The sequence below is a fragment of the Pan paniscus genome, chromosome 11, assembly GCF_029289425.2.
Source record: "Pan paniscus chromosome 11, NHGRI_mPanPan1-v2.0_pri, whole genome shotgun sequence".
NCBI lineage: Eukaryota > Metazoa > Chordata > Mammalia > Primates > Hominidae > Pan > Pan paniscus.
This window is the reverse complement of record NC_073260.2, coordinates 44489115-44512030: the sequence shown is the minus strand read 5'-3', so window position 1 is coordinate 44512030 and position 22916 is coordinate 44489115. Positions and strand designations below refer to the sequence as shown.

At 42.6% G+C, this 22916-nt stretch overlaps 1 protein-coding gene across 16 annotated transcripts in view; it reads left to right on the top strand.

The window, feature by feature from the left end:
• AOPEP (aminopeptidase O (putative)) overlaps positions 1–22916 on the top strand; it is a 429169-nt gene that overhangs the window by 216325 nt on the left and 189928 nt on the right. For all 16 annotated transcript variants that reach the window (XR_010109119.1, XR_010109118.1, XR_004673384.3 and 13 more), the window contains 2 exons: positions 18018–18120; positions 18749–18856. Coding sequence is in view for 12 of the 16 variants with exons in the window: in XM_063594308.1 (XP_063450378.1) it covers positions 18018–18120; positions 18749–18856 (211 nt within the window). In the remaining 4 variants the exon portion in view is untranslated. The remainder of the gene's footprint in view (positions 1–18017; positions 18121–18748; positions 18857–22916) is intronic.

The window sequence follows — 22916 nt, the reverse complement described above, 5'->3', positions numbered from 1 at the left end:
TCCTGAAGCTACCTAGGGGCTGCTAGCCACCCATCAACTCATTAGCATACAAAGGCATAATTGTGAAGATCCAGAGGATTTTAGAAATTATATGCCAGGAAATGAGGACAAAAACCAAATATACACTCCACAGTGTGACAGCCACCTTCTCGCTGTGTCCTCAAGCGGCCTTTTCTCTGCATGTGCATGTCCCTCGTGTCCCTCTGTATGTCTTAATCTGCTCTTCCTAAAGGACACTAGTCACATTGGAATAGGCCCACCCTGACGGCCTCATTTTAATTTAACCACCCCTTGAAGCCCTCAACTGCGCTATCTCCAAAGACAGTCATATTCTGAGGTACAGGGGGATATGGTTCCAACATATACATTTGGGGGAACCCAGTTCAGTCATAGCTCCTACCATCTGCCTGCTCTTTCTTACCTCCATGCCTTTTAAAGATGTTGTCTCTATTTAGAATATCCTTGCCTTGCTGCATAATTCCATATCATTATGACTCATCATTATGACTCAGCACAGATTGCATTGCCTTCCCAGAAAGTCTCAGACCCTATCCTAATGTAAGCTGCTGTCCCTCCTCTGTACTCCTAGGCTCTCTTCTCTGTCCCTCTCTGATCTTACTACATGATTTGATCATTCTTTTTATGTTTACCACATTAAATTGCCAATATTTGACCATTTTTGCCCTACAAAAACCATTTCTTTTTTCTTTTTTGAGATGGAGTCTCACTCTGTCGCCCAGGCTGGAGTGCAGTGGCGTGGTCTCAGCTCATTGCAACCTCCACCTCCCTGGGTTCAAGCGATTCTCCTGCCTCAGCCTCCCGAGTAGCTGGGACTACAGGCACGTGCCACCACACCCAGATAATTTTTTGTATTTTTAGTGGAGACAGGATTTCACCGTGTTAGCCAGAATGGTCTCGATTTCCTGACCTTGTGATCCACCTGCCTTGGCCTCCCAAAGTGCTGGGATTACAGGCGTGAGCGACCGCGACTGGCCAAAAACAATTTCATATGGTCCAACCAAATACATGTCTCGCTTCTGACCCTCAGACTTTTGTCCCTAGGGATTATGTCTTGTTTCTCAGTGCACCACAGTGCTTGGCACTGAGAGGGTGCTCTGTGAGTGTTGAAAAAATGAATCGCATAGACATGATGTCTGTCCCTGAGGTTCTTTATACGTTATTTGGAGAGCTGAAATACTGGTCCCAAGATAGATAGGTAATCCTAGGCTACATCCTCAGAGTTCTAAGAACTGAGAGTTTACTATTGACAGATTTAGTTAGAAAGGGCTACAGGGGGGATGTGAGGCTTGAGCTGGGATAGTAAGAAAGGATACCACTGAGATGGGTGAAGAGGCAGAGGGAGAGGAGTTCAAGGAGCAAAGCCTGGTAGGCATAAAAAGGAATGGATTGTGGATGTGGACATTAACATGAGAATGGACTTGCTGGAGAGGACAGCCACGAAAAGAACCAGTAAGATTGAAGGTGGGCCAGGCAAGGCTAGGCTAAGTCATGGAGCTCCTCGGATGCCAAATTGAAGAACTCGTATGTGATCCTCTGGGTAATGGTGAGGTATTTTATGTTCCAAGAATGACATAATGAAAGTAGAGTTCTAGGAAGATTACCCAGTGTTTGGGATAACGTGATCAAAGAGAAAGAGTCTAGAGAACAGATGGAATCAGGTGGCTGTGTGAGGAACAGAGGCATAAGTTCAGAAGACCTTGGTTGGCCTAAAGATCTGACCGAATTGTTCATTTGCAGCTATCAAAAATGGATTGAAAGAAGGTTTCTAGGCCAGGCGCGGTGGCTCACACCTGTAATCCCAGCACTTTGGGAGGCCGAGGCCGGCGGATCACAAGGTCAGGAGTTCAAGACCAGCCTGCCCAATATGGTGAAACCCCATCTCTACTAAAAATACAAAAATTAGCTGAGCATGGTGGCAGGCGCCTGTAGTCCCACCTACTTGGGAGGCTGAGGCAGGAGAATCACTTGAACCTGGGAGGTAGAGGTTGCAGTGAGCCGAGATCATGCCACTGCACTCCAGCCTTGGTAACAGAGTGAGACTTCGTGTCGAAAAAAAAAAAAAAAAAGAAGTCTTCTAATAATACAGTGTAAAGCCATCCCCATTGTATATAAGGATTGACCCATTAAAAGAAAGGTTAAATTCGTGGGTTCTGTGAAGTTTGTGAATCTTTGAAAAGAGGGAAAGACAACAGCCCATGTTCCTCCTTGGCCAAGGTCTGGTTGATCCTGCCTCGTGGTAGGGAGGCATCATCTGAGGATATGGATTGAGCTCCACTCCAGAGCTCATCCGCCCTTGGTCTTGACCCGGGATGGTGGGATGGGGTTTATGAGAATGGCTGCCTGGATGAGTTCTGACTCTACTACAGGTTCAGAATTTCTAATATGAAAATCTGAACAAAACTTCCTGGGCAACAACATGACCACTAATGGAAAATTTCATACCTGCTCTCATGTGATGGTGGCTCCCAGTCAAAACTTTGCTTCATATACAAAATTATTTAAAATAATGTATAAAATTACCTTCAGGCTATGTGTATAAAAGGTACTCAGTATCCTCGGGGCATTGGTTCCAGGACTGCCCCCATACCAAAATCTCAGGTTGCATAGTCAGCCTTGTGGAACTTGAGGAAACAGAAAGCTGGTCCTTTGTATCTGGGGGTTCCACATCCCTGGAGTACTATATTTTCAGTCTGAGGTTGGTTGAATCTGCAGCTGATTGAATCCGAGCATGGAGAACCTGAGGATTGGGAGGACCAACTATATATGAAACATAAATAAATTTGTATTTTGACTTGGGTCCCATCACCAAGATATTTCATTTGTATGCAAATATTCCAAAATCCAAAAATATCGGAAGTCCGAAACACTTCTGGTTCCAAATATTTTGGATAAAGGATACTCAACCTTTACACACATTTGCTGTGTGGCCTTGAGAGAGTTACTCAACCACACTTAGCTTTAGTCCCCTTAGCTGTAAAACAGGGATGATTAACACAATAGTTTCTACCTTATAGGTGGATGTGAGGAATAAATACAATGAATACATGCAATCCATTTAGAACATGTATGTTAAGTTGAATCACAGGGAATTGCTGTTTTGGTGGATCTAAAATGAATATTGTCAGGGCCAGGTGTGGTGGCTCATGCCTGTAATCTCAGCACTTTGAGAGGCCGAGGCGGGCAGATCACTTGAGGTCAGGAGTTCGAGATCAGCCTGGCCAACATGGTGAAACCCCATCTCCACTAAATACAAAAATTAGCCGGGCATGGTGGCATGCCTATAATCCTAGCTACTCAGAAGGCTGAGGCACGAGAATTTCTTGAACCTGAGATGCAGAGGCTGAAGTGAGCTCAGACTGCGCTCCAGCCTGGACAGCAAAGTGAGACTCCATCTCAATAAATAAATAAATAAATAATAAAATAAAATAAAATAGAATGAATATTGGCAATTTCCTACAGTTCAGGTAAACACTTAACACGTTTGATGCTATCATCTGTGTCCTCTGGCACTTGGAAAAGGTTTGTCAAACAAGTGGCAGAGGGCACAAGGACACAGCCCCCACAGCCAGCCCCACTGCCCCTCCTGGCTTACTCTGATTTCCTTAGCCTGGCTCGTCCCCTCATGTCCACATGGCTCTGGAGCTGGGCCTATCCCTTTCCCTGCTGCCACCCTTCCCTGGGGACCACACAAGGCATCTGCTCCTGTCTCTTTACCAACCAGAACATGGAAACACCTCCCTCCCTTCCTGACAAATATAATTGGCTGGAATGTTCAAAAAGTTAATTTTACTAATTAAGAGAATGTTAAAAAAAAAAGTGCAAGAATGCCTGGTTACAAATGTAGAGCATAGGCATAAAAGGAAAGAGTCTGAAAGTTCAACAGAGATGCTCAAGCAAATCGCTAGAGGTAAGAATTGAATGAGCAGCACTTCTAAGACTACCCTTCTGGAACCTACATCTAGTCCAGCCCCTCTGAAGGGCAACCCTTGGGTCCCCTCTGGCTCTTCTCTATAAAGCTCCTCTGGCCTCTGTTCAAAATCTCACCACTGTCCGGAGTGGAAAAAAGTTCTTGCCTTTATGGCTTCCGAGAGTTCCTACCTGACCATTGGCCTGTGCCTCTCCTAAGGTCTCAACTGTGTGTCTTAGAATTCCTGCCCTACACCCCTCTATCCCTCAGGCACGTGGGATCCCCCTACCCACTCCTGTCTGTCTAGTGTTTTTATTTGAACCACATACACTAACAAGCGACCTGTGAAGAGTGTTTCTACCTGTTCTTGATGGGAGGATGCTATACCTATGCCAGCATTTTCTGAAAAACTTTAGAGCTCTCAGCTAGCCAGAAATGGACTCTGCCCTTTCCTGTTTCAGAGGTCAGCTCCATCAGCCTGAGCTGCCCACTCAGTTTGTTTCCTGTTAGAGGGACACCCTCAGCTCTCAGCTCTTTTAAACAGCAAAGATGACAGACATGTCCTGAATAATTGAACTCAAATAACCTTCCCTCTTTATTTTTCCAGACCATTTCCTGGTTAGTCAGCACTCAGGTCTTTCTAAGGGGGACAGAATTCTCCATAGACCCCTAATTACATATTTACAGTACTTGGTGTTTCATTTTTGCAATAACATCTAGTAGGGTCCTTTTTCTTTATATAGAAAAACATGAAAAAGCAAGGCATTTCATAATCACTGGTTAGTTAACTTTGGTTAATTTTTTTCAAAGCACATAGTAAGAAAATTCAAGCAGTTTAGAAAAGTATAAAATTCCATTTACTACCACTGTAGTCCCTTACCCAAAGATAATTACTGCTACTGTTTTCTTGTGAATCTTGGGAAAGTAAATTTTGTAAGTATACATGCATACTTCCATATTGCTGCTCCGTGTAGCACTGATTCATTATAATGCTATTTGACTATAAAATATTTTGTACAAAATTATTCATGTACATATGCCAATCCATAATAATTCACTCTTATTTTGCCCATCCTAAGGATATCTTATGCACTCAGCCAGTAGGAAGAATCACTATGTACATTACATGTTCAGCTAATGAGCGTTAGTTTCCCATTCAGAAAAACTCTCATCCAGTGAGTGCTTTCTCATGTAACGCCAAATTCACTTTGTTCCACAGAGTATTTGCTTACTTCCTGTGCCCCTTTTTCCTACCATTTAATTTGTGTTTTGGCCAAGAGTTTTGATCTAGAATGGATGACAAAAACTGTATGGGTATTCTGCTGGACCTGCCACAAAGACACGAAAGAAGAACATCCTGCTAGATGTTACAAATCTGCTTTACAGGAGTTCTTGCCCCTTTCAAGTCAATGGTTGAGGACAGAAGGAATAAGAAACAGGGACTGTACTATTCAACATTGTACTGGAGGTTATAGCCAGGGCAGTTAGGCAAAAAAGTGAACTACAAGGCATCCAGATTGGAAAGGAAGAAGTAAAACTGTCTCTATTTGTAGACATAATCTTATGTGGAGTAAATCCTAAGTAATCCTCCAAAAAAATAATTAGAGCTAATAAACAAGTTCAGTAAAGTTGCGAGATATAGGATCAACATACAAAAGTTAGCTGTATTTCCATACACTAGCTAAGAATAATCTGAAAGTTAAATTAAGAAAAATTCATGTACATCGCTTGAACCCGGGAGGCAGAGGTTGCAGTGAGTCGAGGTTGTGCCATTGCACTCCAGCCTAGGGGACACAGTGAGACTCTGTCTCAAAAAAAAAAAAAAAAAAAAATCATTTACAGTAGCATCAAAGATAATGAGGTACTGATTCAAAATGGATCAAAGACCCGAATATAAAAGCTAAAATTATAAAACAAACAGAAAAAATGTAGATGTAAATCTTCATGATCTTGCATTAGGCAATAGTTTCTTACATACTAGACACTGAAAGCATAAGCAACTGAAGGGAAAAAGAATCAGTAAATTGGACTGCATCAAAATTAAAAACTTTTGTGCGACAGAGGACTCCATCAAGAAAATAAAAAGACAACCTACAGAATGGGAGGTAATATTTGCAAATCATATATCTGTTAAGGGACTTGTATTCAGAATATATAAAGAACACTTACAACTCAACAATAAAGACAAATGACCCAATTAAAAAATGGTCAATCTGGACCGGGCGTGGTGGCTCACGCCTGTAATCCCAGCACTTTGGGAGGGTGAGGTGGGCAGATCACTTAAGGTCAGGAGTTCAAGACCAGCCCGGCCAACATGGTGAAACCCCGTCTCTACTGAAAACACAAAAATTATCCAGGTGTGGTGACATGCACCTGTAATCCCAGCTACTCAGGAGGCTGAGGCAGGAGAATTGCTTGAATCTGGGAGGTGGAGGTTGCAGTGAGCTGAGATCGTGCCCCTGCACTCCAACCTAGGCGACAGAGTGGGACTCCATCTCAAATAAAAAAAAAAGAAAAAAGAAAAAAAAAGGATCAATCTGGCTGGGCACAGTGGCTCATGCCTGTAATCCCAGCACTTTGGGACGCTGAGGCGGGCAGATCACTTGAGGTCAGCAATTCAAGACCAGCCTGGTCAACATGGTGAAACCCCATCTCTGCTAAACATACAAACAATTAGCAGGGTGTGGTGGCACGCACCTGTAATCCCAGCTACTCAGGAGGCTGAGGCAGGAGAATCACTTGAACCCAAGGGGCAGAGGTTGCAGTGAGCTGAGATTGTGCCACTGCACTCCAGCCTGGGCAACAGAGTGAGACTCCATCTCAAAAAAAAAAAAAAAAAACAAACAGGTCAATCTAAGTTGACATTTCTCTAAAGAAAATATGCAGATGGCCAATGAGCACATAAGATACTCAACATTATTGGCTATCAGGAAATACAAATCAAAACCACAGTGAGATACCACTTCATACCTACTAGGATGGCTACAATGAAAAAGACAGATAATAAATATCAGTGAGGACTTGGAAAAATTGGAACCCTTGTTCACTGTTGGTAAAATGGTGCAGCTGCTGTGGAAAACAGCCTGGCGGTTCCTCAAAAGCTTAAGCATAGAGTGACCATATAACCCTGCAATTCCATTCCTAGCTAAATAACCAAAAGAAATGAAGAAATCATATGCAAATGTTCATAACAGTATTATTCATCATAGCCCAAAATGGAAACAACCCAAATGTCCATCAACAGATGAATGGATAATCAAAATGTGTTATATCCATACAGTGGAATATTAATCAGCCATAAAAAGGAACGGAGTACTGATACTTGCTGCAGCAAGGGTGAACCTTGAAAACATTATGCTCAGCGGAAAAAGCTGGACACAAAAGGCCACATACTGTATCATGTGATTTATGTGAACTGTCCACAATAGGCAAATCCATAGAGACAAAAAGTAGATTTTTTATTTTTATTTTTTTATTTTGAGACAGGGTCTTACTCTGTCCCCGAGGCTGGAGTGTCGTAGCACGATCATGGCTCACTGCAGCCTTAACCTACCAGGCTCAAACAATCCTCCCACCTTGATCTCCCAAAGTAAGAAGTAGATTAATGGTCAGGGCCTGGGTGGAGGTGGGAAGGAGATTGGGGAGTGACTGCCAGTGTGTATTTGGTTTCTTTTTAGGGTGATTAACATGTTCTAAAGTTGATTACATTCTAAAGTTTATTGCACATAATCAACTTATGTGCAACTCATAAGGTTGCACAACCTTATGAGTACACTAAAAACCACTATATGTGAATTACATCTCAATTTTTTAAAAAAGAGAGAGATTGATGGAAATCATTTAATGTTCTCTACTGTCTCATAATACCCCTGTAGCCTGATGGGGTTGATCAACAATCATCTGGAGGAGACATGGAAAAAGAAATTAGGGCAGGAGGCGACTGGTGACCTCCGAGGTTTGGATGAGACCCACGGGGCCATTTCCAGCGTTGGATGGATGGAAGACATCTCCATGGGGTCTGTGATACAACAACCCCGTGGAATGATAATTCACTCCCAAGAAAGCATCCCTCAAGCACAAGTGTATACACACAAGATTGTGTGTTTTATCCATGCCATGCTATACCTCCCATTGTCCTCTTAATAATAGAATCCTGGCTAGTGTTCTGTCATCAACACAGTGAATTATTTGTTTTTTTTTAACTGCTGTGAGTATTCTCAGATATGAATGTTCCGTTACTAACCATCAAACATTTGTTAACCATTGGGCGTCATCATGGTCATTTCTAGTTTTTTGCTTTCACAAACAATGCTATGGTGAATGGTCTCACACTTACTGTTAGATGCACTGCATGTGAAATAGAAAACCCAAAGAGCACACTGTTGCTGGCAAGGCTGAGAAGAGAGCTCCTCTGCTGAGGACTCGTCCTCTTGTGCATCCTGGTATGTACTGGGCTGAAATCCAGGCAAGCCCTCCACCCCTGCCGCTGCCGCCCCCATGCCTAGGGCCGTGCTGTCCTCCACTGAGGAGGGAAAAGTCCTTCTCCAGCTCCCACGGGCCATCTGCTCCTCGTTGAGTCATCAGATGAGGCGATCCTTCCCATTACCTCAGCACACAGCGCTGCACATGCTGTTGGTGTTCAAAACGGGCTTCGAGCCTCCTCTTGTAAAATGAAGCCAATGTTTGTCTCATTTGCCTCTTTCCAGAAGAAGTCGTGATTTTTTTTTTAATGCAATACAGAAAAAGTTTTCCATTTTTATTCTACTTTTGCTTCCAGTAATTTTCAGGTTCTCTGTATTCCTGTGTTCTGAATGTGTATGGCACACCAGCAGCCTGAGTTATGGCTGAGTCACTATGATCACCTTAACCCTGATAGATGAACCCAGCTTATGAGGAGACCTGTCTCAGCACATTGCACAGCTCTCCCCCGCCCCAAACAGAACACTGTGAAAAGTACAGTCAAGGCCTCGTACTGCTTGGATCCTATACTCAAAAAGTTAATTCTATCTCGCAATATATATTTAATACAATTCAGTTAAGCTTCCTCTAAATAATTCATTTAGTTTAGTTTTTTTGAAATGAAAACCACACTTGATGCTGATTTAGCAAGGCCAAAGCTATGTAGCAAACCTCTTGACTCTACTGAATGGATGAATAATGTTTTCCTTCACATGCTTTAGCTTAAATATATTCCGGGCTGTACAGTCTCTTAAAATTGTAGATATTAGAGTCAGAAAGGACCTTAAAAGTGATTTTGCCTAACCTTCCCTGTGCCTGACAGATGGCCACTCAGCTTCTACCTGAGCAGTTCCAGGATCCAGGTCTCATTGCACTAGCAAACAGCAGATTTCCTGTGCTCAGCTTCTACCTGAGCAGTTCCAGGATCCAGGTCTCATTGCACTAACAAACAGCAGATTTCCTGTAGGAAGAGCCTGATCCTTAGAATGCCCCTTCTCAGATTGGGCTGGAATCTGCCTCCTGTAACATCTGCGCAGTCCTCTTAGCTCTTATCTCCAGAATTGCACAGAATGCGCCTTGCTCCCACCAAAACAATCTACGTATCTGAAGGCTCTTCTTTCTTTTCCTGACCAATAGGTCACTTTTTTGGGTGAATTTAGCATATATACCGCATGCCTGGGAGAACGTTCGCTTTCTTGGGCTTGGTCCTTGGTTGTTCTCTTTGTTGATAGTGGTCTTCTCCAAATGTGACAACTGAACTGAACACAGCCTGCTTTGAGGCGCCACCCATGAAGCATGGAGTGGAACTGTTATTGCACCCCTGGATCTGGATCATCCAGAAAAGAAAGGACAAGTGTTCATCCAGTGGGATTCACTCAGATATATATATATATATATATATATATATATATATATATATATACCATGTTTCTTTTTCGTTATTCTTTTTTTTTTTTTCCGAGATGGAGTCTCGCTGTGTCGCCCAGGCTGCAGTGCAGTGGCGCGATCTCGGCTCACTGCAAGCTCCGCCTCCTGGGTTCACGCCATTCTCCTGCCTCAGCCTCCCGAGTAGCTGGGACTACAGGCGCCTGCCACCACACCTGGCTAATTTTTTTTTTGTATTTTTATTAGAGACGGGGTTTCACTGTGTTAGCCAGGATGGTCTCAATCACCTGACCTCGTGATCCACCCGCCTCGGCCTCCCAAAGTGCTGGGATTACAGGCGTGATCCACTGCACCCGGCCTTTTTTTATTCTTTTAAGAGATGGGTCTCGCTCTGTCGCCCAGGCTAGAATGCAGTGGCGCAATCAAAGTTCACTGCAGCCTTGAACTCCTGGGCTCAGTGATCCACCCACCTCAGCCTCCTGAGTAGCTGGGACTACAGGCGAGCACTACCACATCTCGCTTTGTTGCCCAGGCTGGTCTCGAGCTCCTGGCCTCAAGGGATCCTCTGCCTTGGCCTCCCGAAATGCTGAGATTATAGGCTTGGGCCCCTGCACCCAGCCCCATATTTCATTTTTACATTCAGTATAATACACCTTGTCATGGCAGTTCTACCATTCCAAGTCCCATGCATTTTTCCTCCTTAATAACATTCTTTGAGTGCTTTCAATATGCCAAACACTGTCCTAAGCATTCTATGTACATTATCTCATTTGATCCCAAAATGGCCTTGTGAGAGAAGTGCTGGTACCATAGTACCATTTTCCTCCCCATTTGATAGAGGAGGAAGCAGGTGCATGGAGACATTAAGCAGTCAGCCTTATCTGCACAGCGAGTAAGCAGCAGCACTGGGGTGAAAGCAGAGGCGCATCTGACCCCAGAGCCCAGCTCCTAACTGCTCCTTTCCACATCACCTCCCCCAGCGGGATTCCCATTACATTTGCATTCCTCCTGTTGATCCAGCCCACCCTTGTGCTTACTATGTTGGAAGCCACAGCAGTCACCTCCTGCTACATGTTGAGTTTACAGAAAATTAAATATACTAAATATTTTTCATAGGCAAACAGTTAATTTTTTAAAAACTCTTTCTCTCTATTAGATATTTTCTCCTTATTCATTGGACCCTCAGTTCAGCCTGCGGTTGCTGTTCTTGACTGTGGATGCTGTCAGTCAACCAGGTAGACTCCCAACTATAGCTCATAGGCAAATCTGTTAAGCCAGTAAATCACCATTCCTTAGGCACAGCCCTAAGGATCTCCATCCAGGTTATAGCAAATAATTAATCAACATCCTTGGGGCTCTGTTTTTTAGCCTTGTATAAAGCCGTGAAACAACTACCATATGCTCACCGTTGCATGCTCTCCACCACATCCATTCTACTAGCTGCCTTGCAGAAGTCAAGATGCCCCACTGAATTTCTGGAATTGGCCCTCAGGATCCCATTCTAACTCTTGTAGTTCATCATTTTCTCTTTTAAGTGCTCACAAACTGTTCAATAACATCATCACAAATTTTGCCCCGCCCCCCATCTCTTATCTTTGCAAATCGGAATAGCTGTCTACCTCCTTCAGCTTCTTTCTCATTGTCTGTGTGAATTGATCCCCCCACAGAGATCTGTGATCACATATCACAGGTGGAAGCTTTCAGAGCTATAGCCTGTCCCTCACCTGGACTTGGAATGGGAACTCCTTTAAAGGGTGAAGGAGTCCTGTCTACCAGTACCAAGCAGCAGTTCCCACATAGCAGGGCTTATTCTACCATGAGTAGCTTGAAAATCATTCTCCTTGGCAGGAAAGTTGAATCAAAATGGGAGTTGAGTCATTCTGTTCTTTCTGCCACCTCTTGGCACCTGGTCTTCCTTATGCTCCCAACTTCACCTCCAAAGCCCTTTTTGTTGTCCTGGGCCTTCTCCACTAGCCCATCCTGAAGTTTTGCCTTCTTGGCAGTCATTTTACAGCCTCCCAGCTCTCTTTATGTAGTGTGGGTTTTTCCTTTCTCCAGCATCCCGTTCAACTATTGTCCGTGTTCTCTGAAAACCACCCTTAGCAGAAACTGCCTGTGCAGTCACATGGGTGTCTTGGCTCTCCGTTTTTCTCTGTCTCTTTTGAGAATGTGTCTAGATCATCGCTTGCTGTGTTGAATGGGGCAATATAGCACTCAGACCATTGCATTGATTGGTTTCTTATTTTTTCTCCATGTGGTGTTTTGCTTCTCAGAGGAATTTCTGATACATGGGCAATCAAGACCTGAGGACATTTTGGTTTTGTTTTGATACTCATTGCTTTTCTGAGTTTCATCTTTCATTTTCCTACCCTGATTATTAAAATGTGTGGAGTTTGTTTGCATTTTCCACAGTTCTGCTAACTACAGAGTTTCTCCTTATCACCTTCTTTAGCAGCCGACCTGGGACGCTGAGACTTCTTATGGGTACCCACCACTGGGTCCTTTCACTATCAGGAGGACAGAATAAACCTTCTTTATTTTCCCGTGGCTCCTCAGAGGGATCCTCCTTCTGTCTTAAATCATCTTAGCAATTGCCTTTTTCAACACCAGAGGAATATCTTTCTGTGTCTGCTGCAGGCTGATGGTCCCAGTGGGGAAGCCCTTCCTGCTGGGTAGCTGTTAAATCCATTTTGAAAAGCATACAGACAGTCACACCTGCCAAATACCAGCGGTGTTGATACAATACAAATTTATTAGTTAAAGGTTTATTCACAACCTTTTGGTAGCACTGCAAATGCTAGTCAGTGGCAAGTGTTCATTATTCACAGTTTATAGATAGGAAAATTGTCACCGAAAACAAACAGTGGATAGAGAATTTCTGTGCTTTCATCATTCTGCCTTCATTTTTTACCCAGAGGTGTCTTCGTGGAGCAGTGTAGACCAAGGGGATGAGTGTGTAAGGAAGATGCCCAGACCTAGCTTAGTAGGACTTTATGTGGCTCTTGAAATTTGTTGTTTCTTTTATTTATTTTCTGATGATGATGAGTCAAGGAGCAAGCTTAAAGACCAGCCCTTAAAGGGTTTGCATTCAAAATCAGCAGTCTCACCAAGGGAGAGTATAGGCTACATTTGTGTGTGGTGTCATTAAAACCTTTTCATTTTGGAATAGGTTTAGACTCCCAAGAAATTACTGTAGTAGTAGAGTGAGTTCCTGTGTCCCCTCCCCCAGCTTTCCCCCCATGACAGCATCTCACATGCGTAACTATGGCGCCATGTCTTCTTAATGTCTTTGCCTGTCAGAGGAAGGTTTAGTTGATGCTACTGGAGCCTCAGTCAGAACATAGTCGGAACACAGAACACAGATAATAGCCACATTTACATTGAGCTACTGAATGCCAGGAGGAGCTCTGGCTGAGTGCTCTGGTGCCACTCAGCTCTGGGAGCTGCCCCAGTGACTCTTACTGTCACCTTTTCACAGATGAGGGAGCTGGACTGCATGGAGCTTATGTTCAAGATCACATGGCAGTGGAGAGACTTGGGTCCAAGCCCTCACGCAGTGGTCATGCTGCTTCCCCTGCAGGTCTCACCTGTGCTTCTGGGGCTCAGATGGGCACTGTCGGCCAGTCTCTACACAAGGGTCAGATTTCACTTCCTCCATTGAGCAGGTCCTGCTCTCAAAGCTGTCAAACCTGGTGGGGCAGCTGCGACTAACAGAAACACTGAGATGTTGAAATGCTCATTAATTCCCTTCTGTCTCATTTCTGGGATGCTTAGTCCCTGGCTCAGGCGTGGCAGCAGCAGGTTTATAGTTGAAGAATCTCTTGTGGCTCTCATGCTGACTGCTGGGAGTGTGAGAGGAAGAGTGCTGCTGGAGGGCCCGCCTGGGTGGGGGCAGAGCAGCAGGTGGGTATTCAGACCCAGCTGACATGCCAGAGGACAGTTCAGAGGCATTTTCTCAAATCCCACCCTTGGGGTTATCCTGCAGGATTGGACCTTTCTTCAGGAGGCCCGATTCCAAATCAAATCATTATGTATCAAATATCACTGCCACCTGCCCACTCTTTAAATATCCACATTGCCTCTGTGGTTGTGGTGGAAAAGGAAGGCGTGGGGAAGGGAAAGGGCACGTCAATCTCAGTTGTTGCATTTGGTGCCAAGTACAACAGAAACCAAGGGCATTTGAGCTCAGATGACCTTGGTAACTTGATCTCTCACATTCCATGTATTCCAGCCAAAGAAATAAACACCAGAGTGTAATGTCTAAGAGATACTGAACACTTTTGCTTTTATGGAATGCTTCCACATGACCTGAGCCTCACTGCAGACTTTACAGGTGAGGAAGCTGAGCTTCAGGGAGGGTAAGCAATTCCTCTAAGGTTCTCCACTTAGTACTTGGCACAGCCAAGATGGGGACCTGGATCTTGGGGGGGCCCCAGAGTGTAGCAAGGACTTTGGTGTTCTGTGGACCTGGGTTCTTAACCTCGACTCTGCCACTAACCAGTTTTGTGGTCTTCTCTAGGACTCACTTCCTTTAACTTTTAAATGGGCATAAACAGGATGTGGCCTCATCAGGATCTTATGAGGGAAGAGGGTGTGATGCATAATAAGAAGAGCTTGGCTGAGTACCTGGCACAGAGGATAACCAGGAAACGTTAGCTGTTAGTACTAGTCCAGTTAGAAACGAATCTGGCTACAATTATTGCAGCAATAAAGCAATGGTTGACTTAAACAAATGGTAGTTATCTTTCACACACAATAAAAAGTCAGAAGGCAGGCATCCCCAGGCTGGCCAGGAGCAGCATGATGCTAGTAAAGGCTGTTTGCCTTCCTTCAGTCCATTCTGCTCTCCACAGAATCCTGGTTTGCTGCCTCATGGTTGCAAGATGGCCATCACTGCTCCATCCACCAGGCTTGTGGGGAAGAGGTGCGGTAGCAGTCACATTTTCCCCCTTTATAAGGAAAGCAAAAGCTTTCCCAGAACCCCACCCCAGCATGGAATCACAGCAGACATCTGCTTTTTTCATTTTGGCCTGGACTAAGTGCCACAGCTGCAAGAGACACTTAGAAAATGAGCATTAGCTTTTCAGATTCAGTCATACAAGTGGCAAGGAAGAAGGCAAATGAGAATGGGAGTAGACCGACCAGTTGGATTTGCCACAGCCCTTCCTGCCTCTCACACTGTCATTTTAAAAAAAATTTTGCATTGGTCCTCAGGTGCATAGGGCTTAGTTCATCCTAGTCGTGTGCCAGTGGCACATGAGTGGCAAAGCCCCTTTTCTAGACTGACGGCCTTTCCTGCTCGCAAGTGTATGCTGTTTCATGTACGTGCATCGCTTAAGTTTTTAAATGAAACATAACATAGATACATTAAAGTGCACAAGTCTTTGCTAGATGGCTCAAAGGATTTTTATGATTTATCCCCATGAAAGTACATTCAGATCAATCTATAGAACAGTCCCAGCATCTCAGAAACCTTCCTGTTTCTCTGCTGTCTGTCAACACTCCCTCCCAAGGTGACCATTATTCTGATCTCTATCCCCATAGGTCAGTTTTGCCTGTTCTTGGATTTCATTGACATGGACTTGTACATGTGTGTGTGCACTTCGTGGACCTGACTTCTTTGGCTGACCTGTGAGAGTCATCTGTGTTACTGTGTGTGGTTGTAGTTCATCTGCTTTCTCCGGTACTTTGTCTCTCTACACAGACCTGGTATTAGTAGCATTGTGAGAACCAGAGTAGCACAGAGATGGAAGTTTCCTGTTTCCATTCATAGAGTGTCTTTTCCTCCTAGAAACCACCCCCTCTGATTTCTTGCAAAGCTTGCCTCTGCACTGCCCTCTCCAGCAGCAAGCTGCTATCAAAGGAATCTCTTGGGGACTTGTATATTGGCTTTGAATGCTGTCAGCAGGAAGAATTTTCTTGAGCACTTCTTCATTTGGAGAGGATGGAAGAAGAGAGTTAGAGAGGGATGCTTTCGGGAAGGACATTTTTAGGCAAAGGAAAAAACAGCAACTGAAGGCGTCATTGGGAACTGGAACCTGGAAGCCAGCCTTCTGAGCAGAGATTTAAATCATTCTTCTGTGTTCCTCCCCTTCAAGCAGTCTCAATTCAGGGCTCAAGGGCAAAAAAGACGCACGGCAACTCTGCCTGTCTTAGGGCTGGGCAACCTAGTTTGAGTTCAGACTGACTCTTGAGAAGTCTCCCTTCCCCCAGACAGTGGGTGATGGGCTTTCCTTATCAAAGCTAGTGTGGCTTTCTTACAAAAACATTGCATGGCAGGACAAACCTGAGAGCAGTGAAAAAAGCTGATTCTTTTCAGGGGAGTCTTAAATGAAGATGAAATGGATTAGTTATTCTTACAAGTGTGGGCATGTAGGTAAGTCAGGGATCGAGTAGAAAAATGAAAAGTATGCAGTTAGCTCTGATGGTTTTCATCATCATCTTTCCTTTAGGTATCTGCTGATTCTGTGCCTTGTGTCTGCTGGGATAATGCCCCAGAGTATTCAGCTAAGACTTAATCAGGGATCCTGTTTGCTAAAATGGAATATTTTATTAAGTTTATTAGGTAATTTCTGTATCCCTGGCCCTTGCTAGGGGCTTTGCAATGTATTATTTCAGTTATTCTCTGCAGGATCAGGGAAGGTGGGTAGGATTATTCCCATTTTACAAGTGAGTAAATGAAGGTTAGTAAGTAACAGGTAGTAAGAAGTAAGGCTGCTAGTCTAAACTAGGTCTCATATTCCAAAGGCTGCATACCTTCTGCACCACCACACTACCTTTTAAAATAACCCCTTGCTTTTCTGATGCACCAACCCTCTCGTGGTTCCTTGCCTTCCTTCACCTCAACACTCCTCAGTGTTGATCCAGTGAGTGGCCGGTTTTAGAACAGCCGAAAGCTGTAAATACCTCCTCACTTATTTTGATTCAGCTGTTGAAGCTATACTGTAACACTGCACAAATCTTTACTAGATGGCCCAAAGGATCTGTTACATTTTATTTAAAATATTAAAAATTTTAAAGCCAAATAGCATAGTGGAAAAGATCTTCATGGATAATAAGGAGTCACTGGTTTCAGTCCTAATGTCACTACAAATCAAAACAAGGCATAAAGCTGGGCGTGGTGGCTCACACCTGTAATCCCAATGCTTTGGGAGGCTGAGGTGGACGGATGGCTTGAGCTCAGGAGGTCGAGACCAGCCTGGCCAACATGGCGAAACCCCATCTCTACAGAAAAAAACAAAAATTAGCTGGGTACGGTGGCAGGCTTCTGTAATCCCAGCTACTTGGGAGGCTGAAGCAGAAGGATCATTTGAGCTCAGGAGGCAGAGGTTGCAGTGAGCCAAGATTGCACCACTGTGCTCCAGCCTGGGTGATGGGAGTGAAACCCTGACTCGAAGGAAAAAAAAGACTTTGAGTGGACCGTGACTATCCAATCCAATCTTTTGGCTTCCCTGGGCCACATTGGAAGAAGAAGAATTGTCTTGGGCCATATGTAAAATAAGCTAACACTAATGACAGCTGATAAGCTAAGGAAAAAATCGCAAAAAAATCTCGTAATGTTTTAAGAAGTTTATGAATTTGTGTTGGGCTGCATTCAAAGTCATCTTGGGCCACATGTGGCCCACGGATGGGCTGCGGGTTGGGCAAACTTACTGTAGAACTAATGTCTGTGTGCCTCAGTTTACCTTGTGTGAAATGAGGAAGTTGAAGTATGTGATTCTTGATGTCCCCACCTGTTCTAAAAACATGAGCTTCTATGACCTTCTTTTGTAATTCTAATATGGGTGGAAAGTACAAATATTTATTAAAGGAGCCTTAATTACTAAGTGCAAATCCAGAGAAGTGGATAACATTGAGGCTTTCAAAATTTTTTGAAAGAGATATAAGTTCTTTACTTTTCCAAGTAAAGCTTCATTTTCCATTGCATTTCCCAGTCTGTCATCAAAAAAGGGTATACGTTCTTAGACAATTTATAGTAGAGCTTAGATCCCTTGAGGGTCTGGCAGGCTTTAATTTTGGATAAATTGATGTAAAATATTTGCCAATAGCCAACTTCAGGTTCCCAACCCAAATATAAATCCCGTAGATGAGTATGTAATACAAACTGTTCTAAGTTATACCTGGTACTATTAAATAGAATCAGGATGATATTGAGCAACTCTGAAAATAACAAATAAGATGCTATTATGACCTAATTACTTAAGAATGTGCTATACTTAAATAAATTGTTACTGAATCGTTTTAGACCCAGTAAAGACAAAACTGGCCACACAAGTGACTCGGGAGCATCTGTTATCAAGCATGGACTTAATCCGGAGAAGATCTTCATGCAGGTGCATTATTTAAAGGTAAGCACATGTCAGTTGCAGAAGCCAGTGATTGTGGTGCAGCACTTTTTAGGCCACACAATTAAACAATGATGATTAGTAACAAGACTGAGGCGAAAATACTGTAATGATATCTGACTGGCCAGATATCTGAGCGTTCAGTAATTAAAGCACTTCATGCCCAAAAAAGGAGACCAAGTTAGGAAAGACTGAATGAACAAAGGCTGAAATATTCCCTGCCCTGTACCTCTGTTCTCCCTGCCTGAGGAGCAGAACTCTCACATTGCTGTCAGGTTCCAACTGAAAGACATGGGTGAGAAGGAAGTGTTTTCTGTTGTGAAGGCCTTTCCTGGTAGGGGGAGTAGAGAAGAACTGGGTCTCTCTTCTCTTTTCATCTGCGATGGACAACCAGCCTTCATGTGAACCAAGTCCAAACAGAAATGATGACAACATTAACAAAGGAGTTGAGAACTAATTAATTTCCAGGCCACGCCTTCCTGGTGAAAATGGAAAGGGCAGCCAGGGACAGGTAGGACAGCACATTCTAGATGCACAAGTGCACTGTGGGTTAGGTAGGGCTGACTATATAACCATTTTTTTATGAACTCATGGCAGGCCTCTTTTTCTCTCTCTTTTTTCTTTCTTCTAGGGCTACTTCCTTCTTTGGTTTCTTGCCAAAAGACTTGGAGATGAAACCTATTTTTCATTTTTAAGAAAATTTGTGCACACATTTCATGGACAGCTGATTCTTTCCCAGGTAACTTATGGGTCCTCATGAGTCCATGATGTATGACTGGAGGGGGTATGGCACATGAAGATTAGATTATGCCAGTATTAAAGAGTAGGGAAAAGGTTTCCCATTTAATGCAGTGGGAAAAATAGGAAGTTAATGAAATGGACACAAAGAAAGGGTTGCTTCAGGGAAGGTGATCTCTCTGTAGTTTTGAAATAAACTATAACCCAAAGCTGTCTCGTACACAGTGATAAAGACAAAAATAAAACAATCCTGCCGTTCTCTTTACCTGGACTTATCTTTGGAAGACTGCCTCCTTCTTACCTTCTAGTTTTCAGTTTGAATGCCACAGGCTCCAAGTCACCCAGCTAAACAGATCTGCATCCAGGCTCACGTGTCCCACCCCTTTGCCCTTTCCATTGCCTTCATTGTCATTGCCATTGTCTGTAATTATGTTTTCATCATGGGGCTATTTGTTTCTTTTCGCTGTCCTCCACTCTACGTATATGCCCAACAAGGCCAGACCATTCTATTTCACCAGTACTTAGCACATGATTGGCACACAGTAGGTACTCCATAAATATTTGATCAATAGATTAATAACCAGATACACTGAAATATGCAGACAGCCTGGCCACAAAACTGTCAGAGAGAGACCCTGTCAGCTCGTATGGGTATGGGGCCAAGCAGCACATAGCAAGGAAGTTAACAAGGAGTGGCAGGCAGGCTCTGAAAAATGACACTCATAACTAATAGAAAATAGGTGATGCATCCTTAGCATAGATTGGACTAATGGACCTTTTTCATATTTGATAATTGTGCTCATATACAGCTGTGAGTCTCATTATCTCCAGTGTTAGATGTAAAGGATGTGCACGTATAATTTGAACACAGATGGAAGAATCACATGAGCGTAACAAGACCGGATGGCTGTTCCTCTGTGTTCTTTTTATTTTTGTACTGGGTGTGGGGAAAATCCTCCCTAAGCATATATTTGGAAAAGCAATTCGAAAACTGGTTCAGAAGTCTTACATGCTTGGTTGACTGATTAGTACAAATTCCTACTGCTTGAAGCCACTTCTCACCAAGAGACTGCAGTGTTAAATAAGTGCATTGTATTTACCATGACTTCGGAGGTTTTGATTTTCACTTCCCATGGAACTCTTACTGCTCTCTTAACCAAACTGTTCAGTTCTTCGTTTGCTTCTCTCTTTTCTGTTGTTTTTTTGTTGTTGGAGACAGATTCTCCTCTGTCGCCTAGGCTGGAGTGCAGTGGTGCGATCGCGGCTCACTGCAACCTCCACCTCCCAGATTCAAGCGATTCTCCCGCCTCAGCCTCCCGAGTAGCTGGGATTACAGGCGCTTGCCACGACACCCTGCTAATTTTTGTATTTTTAGTAGAGATGGGGTTTCACCATGTTGGCCAGGCTGGTCTTGAACTTCTGACTTCAGGTGATCTGCCCACCTTGGCCTCCTAAAGTCCTGGGATTACAGGTGTGAGCCACCACACCCAGCCCGTTTATCTCTTTTGAAAAACTTCATGTTTCTTCATAGCAACTTTATTGAGATAAAATTCACATACCATAAAGTTAACCCTTTGAAAGTCTACAAGTCAGTGGTTTTTGGTATATTTACAAGATTGTTCAACCGTCATCATTATCTAATTTTAGTACATATTCACCAAACCCAGAAGAAATCATTAGCAGTCATTTCCCCATTTTTACTCCCCCAGCCCTACATAACCACTAATCCGCTTTCTGTCTCTATGGATTTGCCTTTTCTGGACATTTCATATAAAAGAATCATATGCTTTGAGAACTTTTGTGTCTAGCTTTATTAACGTAATGTTTTCAAGGTTCATATAGCATGTATCAGTACTTCATTCTTTTTTATTTTAATGTTCATTTAATTGTAATAAAATATACAAAAAAATTTTACCATTTTAGCCATTTTTAAGTTCACAGGTCAGTGGCATTAAGTACATTCACATTTTTGTGCGATCATTACCACCATCCATCTCCCATACCATTAATATTTCATCATGATAACCCTCCATTCTTTCCTCCCCCAGCCCCAGCAACCGCCATTCTACTTTCTGTCTCTATGAGTTTGACTCTTCTAGGTACCTCATGTAAGTGGAACCACACAGTATTTGTCCTTTTGTATGTGGCTTACTTCACTTAGCATAATGTCTTCAGAGGTCATCCATGTTGCAGCATGTACCAGAATTTCTTCCCTTCTTAAAGCTGAATGCTCCATTGCATGTATATATCACATTTTGTTTACCTGTTAATTCTTTCATGAACATTTGCATTTTTTTCATCTTTTGGCCATTGTGAATAATACTGCTGTGACCATTAGTGAATAAAATATCTGTTCAAGTCCCTGCTTTCAGTTATTTTCAGTATATACCCAGAAGTGGAATTGCTGGGTTATACAATAATTTTATGTTTAGCTTGTTGAAGAATTGCCATACTGTTTCCATATTGGCTGTGCCATTTTACATTCCCACCAGAAATGCACAAGGCTTCCAGTTTTTTCACGCACTTGCCAACACTTAATGCCCTCTGGATTTTTTTATTATTGCCATCCTAGTGGGTGTGAAATTATAGCTCATGATGGTTTTGATTTGCATTCTGTGATGGCTAATGATTTTGAGCACTTTTTATGTGATTATGGGCCATTTCTTCTTTGGAGAAATGTTTATTCAGATTATTTGCTGATTTTAAAATTTTGATTGTCTTTTATTATTGAGTTTTAAGACTACTTTATTTGGATATAAGTCCCTTATCAGAGATATGATTTTCAAATATTTTGTTTTATTTTATGTTTTGTGTTTTTACTCTCTTGATGGTGTCCTTTAGAGCACAAAAGTTTTTAATTTTGATGAAGTCCAATGTATCTATTTTCTCTTTGGTTTATTATGCTTTAAGTGTCATAACTAAGAAACTGTTGCTTCATTAAAGGTCACAAAGATTCACTCCTATTTTTTTTTAAGAGTTTTATTGCATTAGCTCTTATATTTAGTCCTCTAATCTGTTTTGAATTAATGTTTTTGTTTTTGTTTTGTTTTTTTTTGAAACGGAGTCTCGCTCTGTCACCCAGGCTGGAGTGCAGTGGCGCGATCTCGGCTCACTGCAAGCTCTGCCTCCTGGGTTCACACCATTCTCCTCCCTCAGCCTCCCTAGTAGCTGGGACTACAGGTGCCCGCCACCACGCCTGGCTAATTTTTTGTATTTTTAGTAGAGACAGGGTTTCACCATGTTAGCCAGGATGGTCTCGATCTCCTGATCTCGTGATCCACCCACCTCAGCCTCCCAAAATGCTGGGATTACAGGTGTGATGAATTAATTTTTATATATGTTGTGACGATTACAGTCCAACTTAATTTTTTTTTGCATGTGAATATCCAGTTGTCCCATAAACCATTTGTTAAAAAGACTGTTCTTTCCTTCCATTGAATTGCCTTGGTACCCTTGCCAAAAATTAGTTGATCATTAATGTAAGCATTCACTTCTGGACTCCCAATTTGATTCCATTAATCATTATTTCTATTCTTGTGCTAGTATCATATTGTCTTGATTACTGTAGCTTTGTATTAACTTTGGAAATTATTGCTTTTCCACCTGGCATATACTCATTATAAAAAATTATAAGCAATGCAGAAAAATACAAAGAATGTGAAACATTACTCAAAATCCCACCACCCAGAAATACCTATAATTAATATTGTGTGAGTGACACTCCAGAAATCATACTATTTATCCCTCAATGTTTATATGTTATACATGATATATATACATGTATCTGTGTATGTATGTATATATGGCATATGTGTGTATACAGACATTGATGTCACTGGACAGAAATAATTTTATAACAATAGGATTATATTATATGTGCATTTTAATGAAGTGTTTTAAATTTTCTTTTACTTGAATTTAATGAATGAAAAAGCAACTAAAGTGGAGATAACTTCCCAAACTTAAGATAAATGTAAGAAAGATTATTTTCTAAAAGAATTTTTTATGATTAAGAAACATTATTATAAAAGAATTAAGAGGTTGAAGTTATTTTTTCCCTT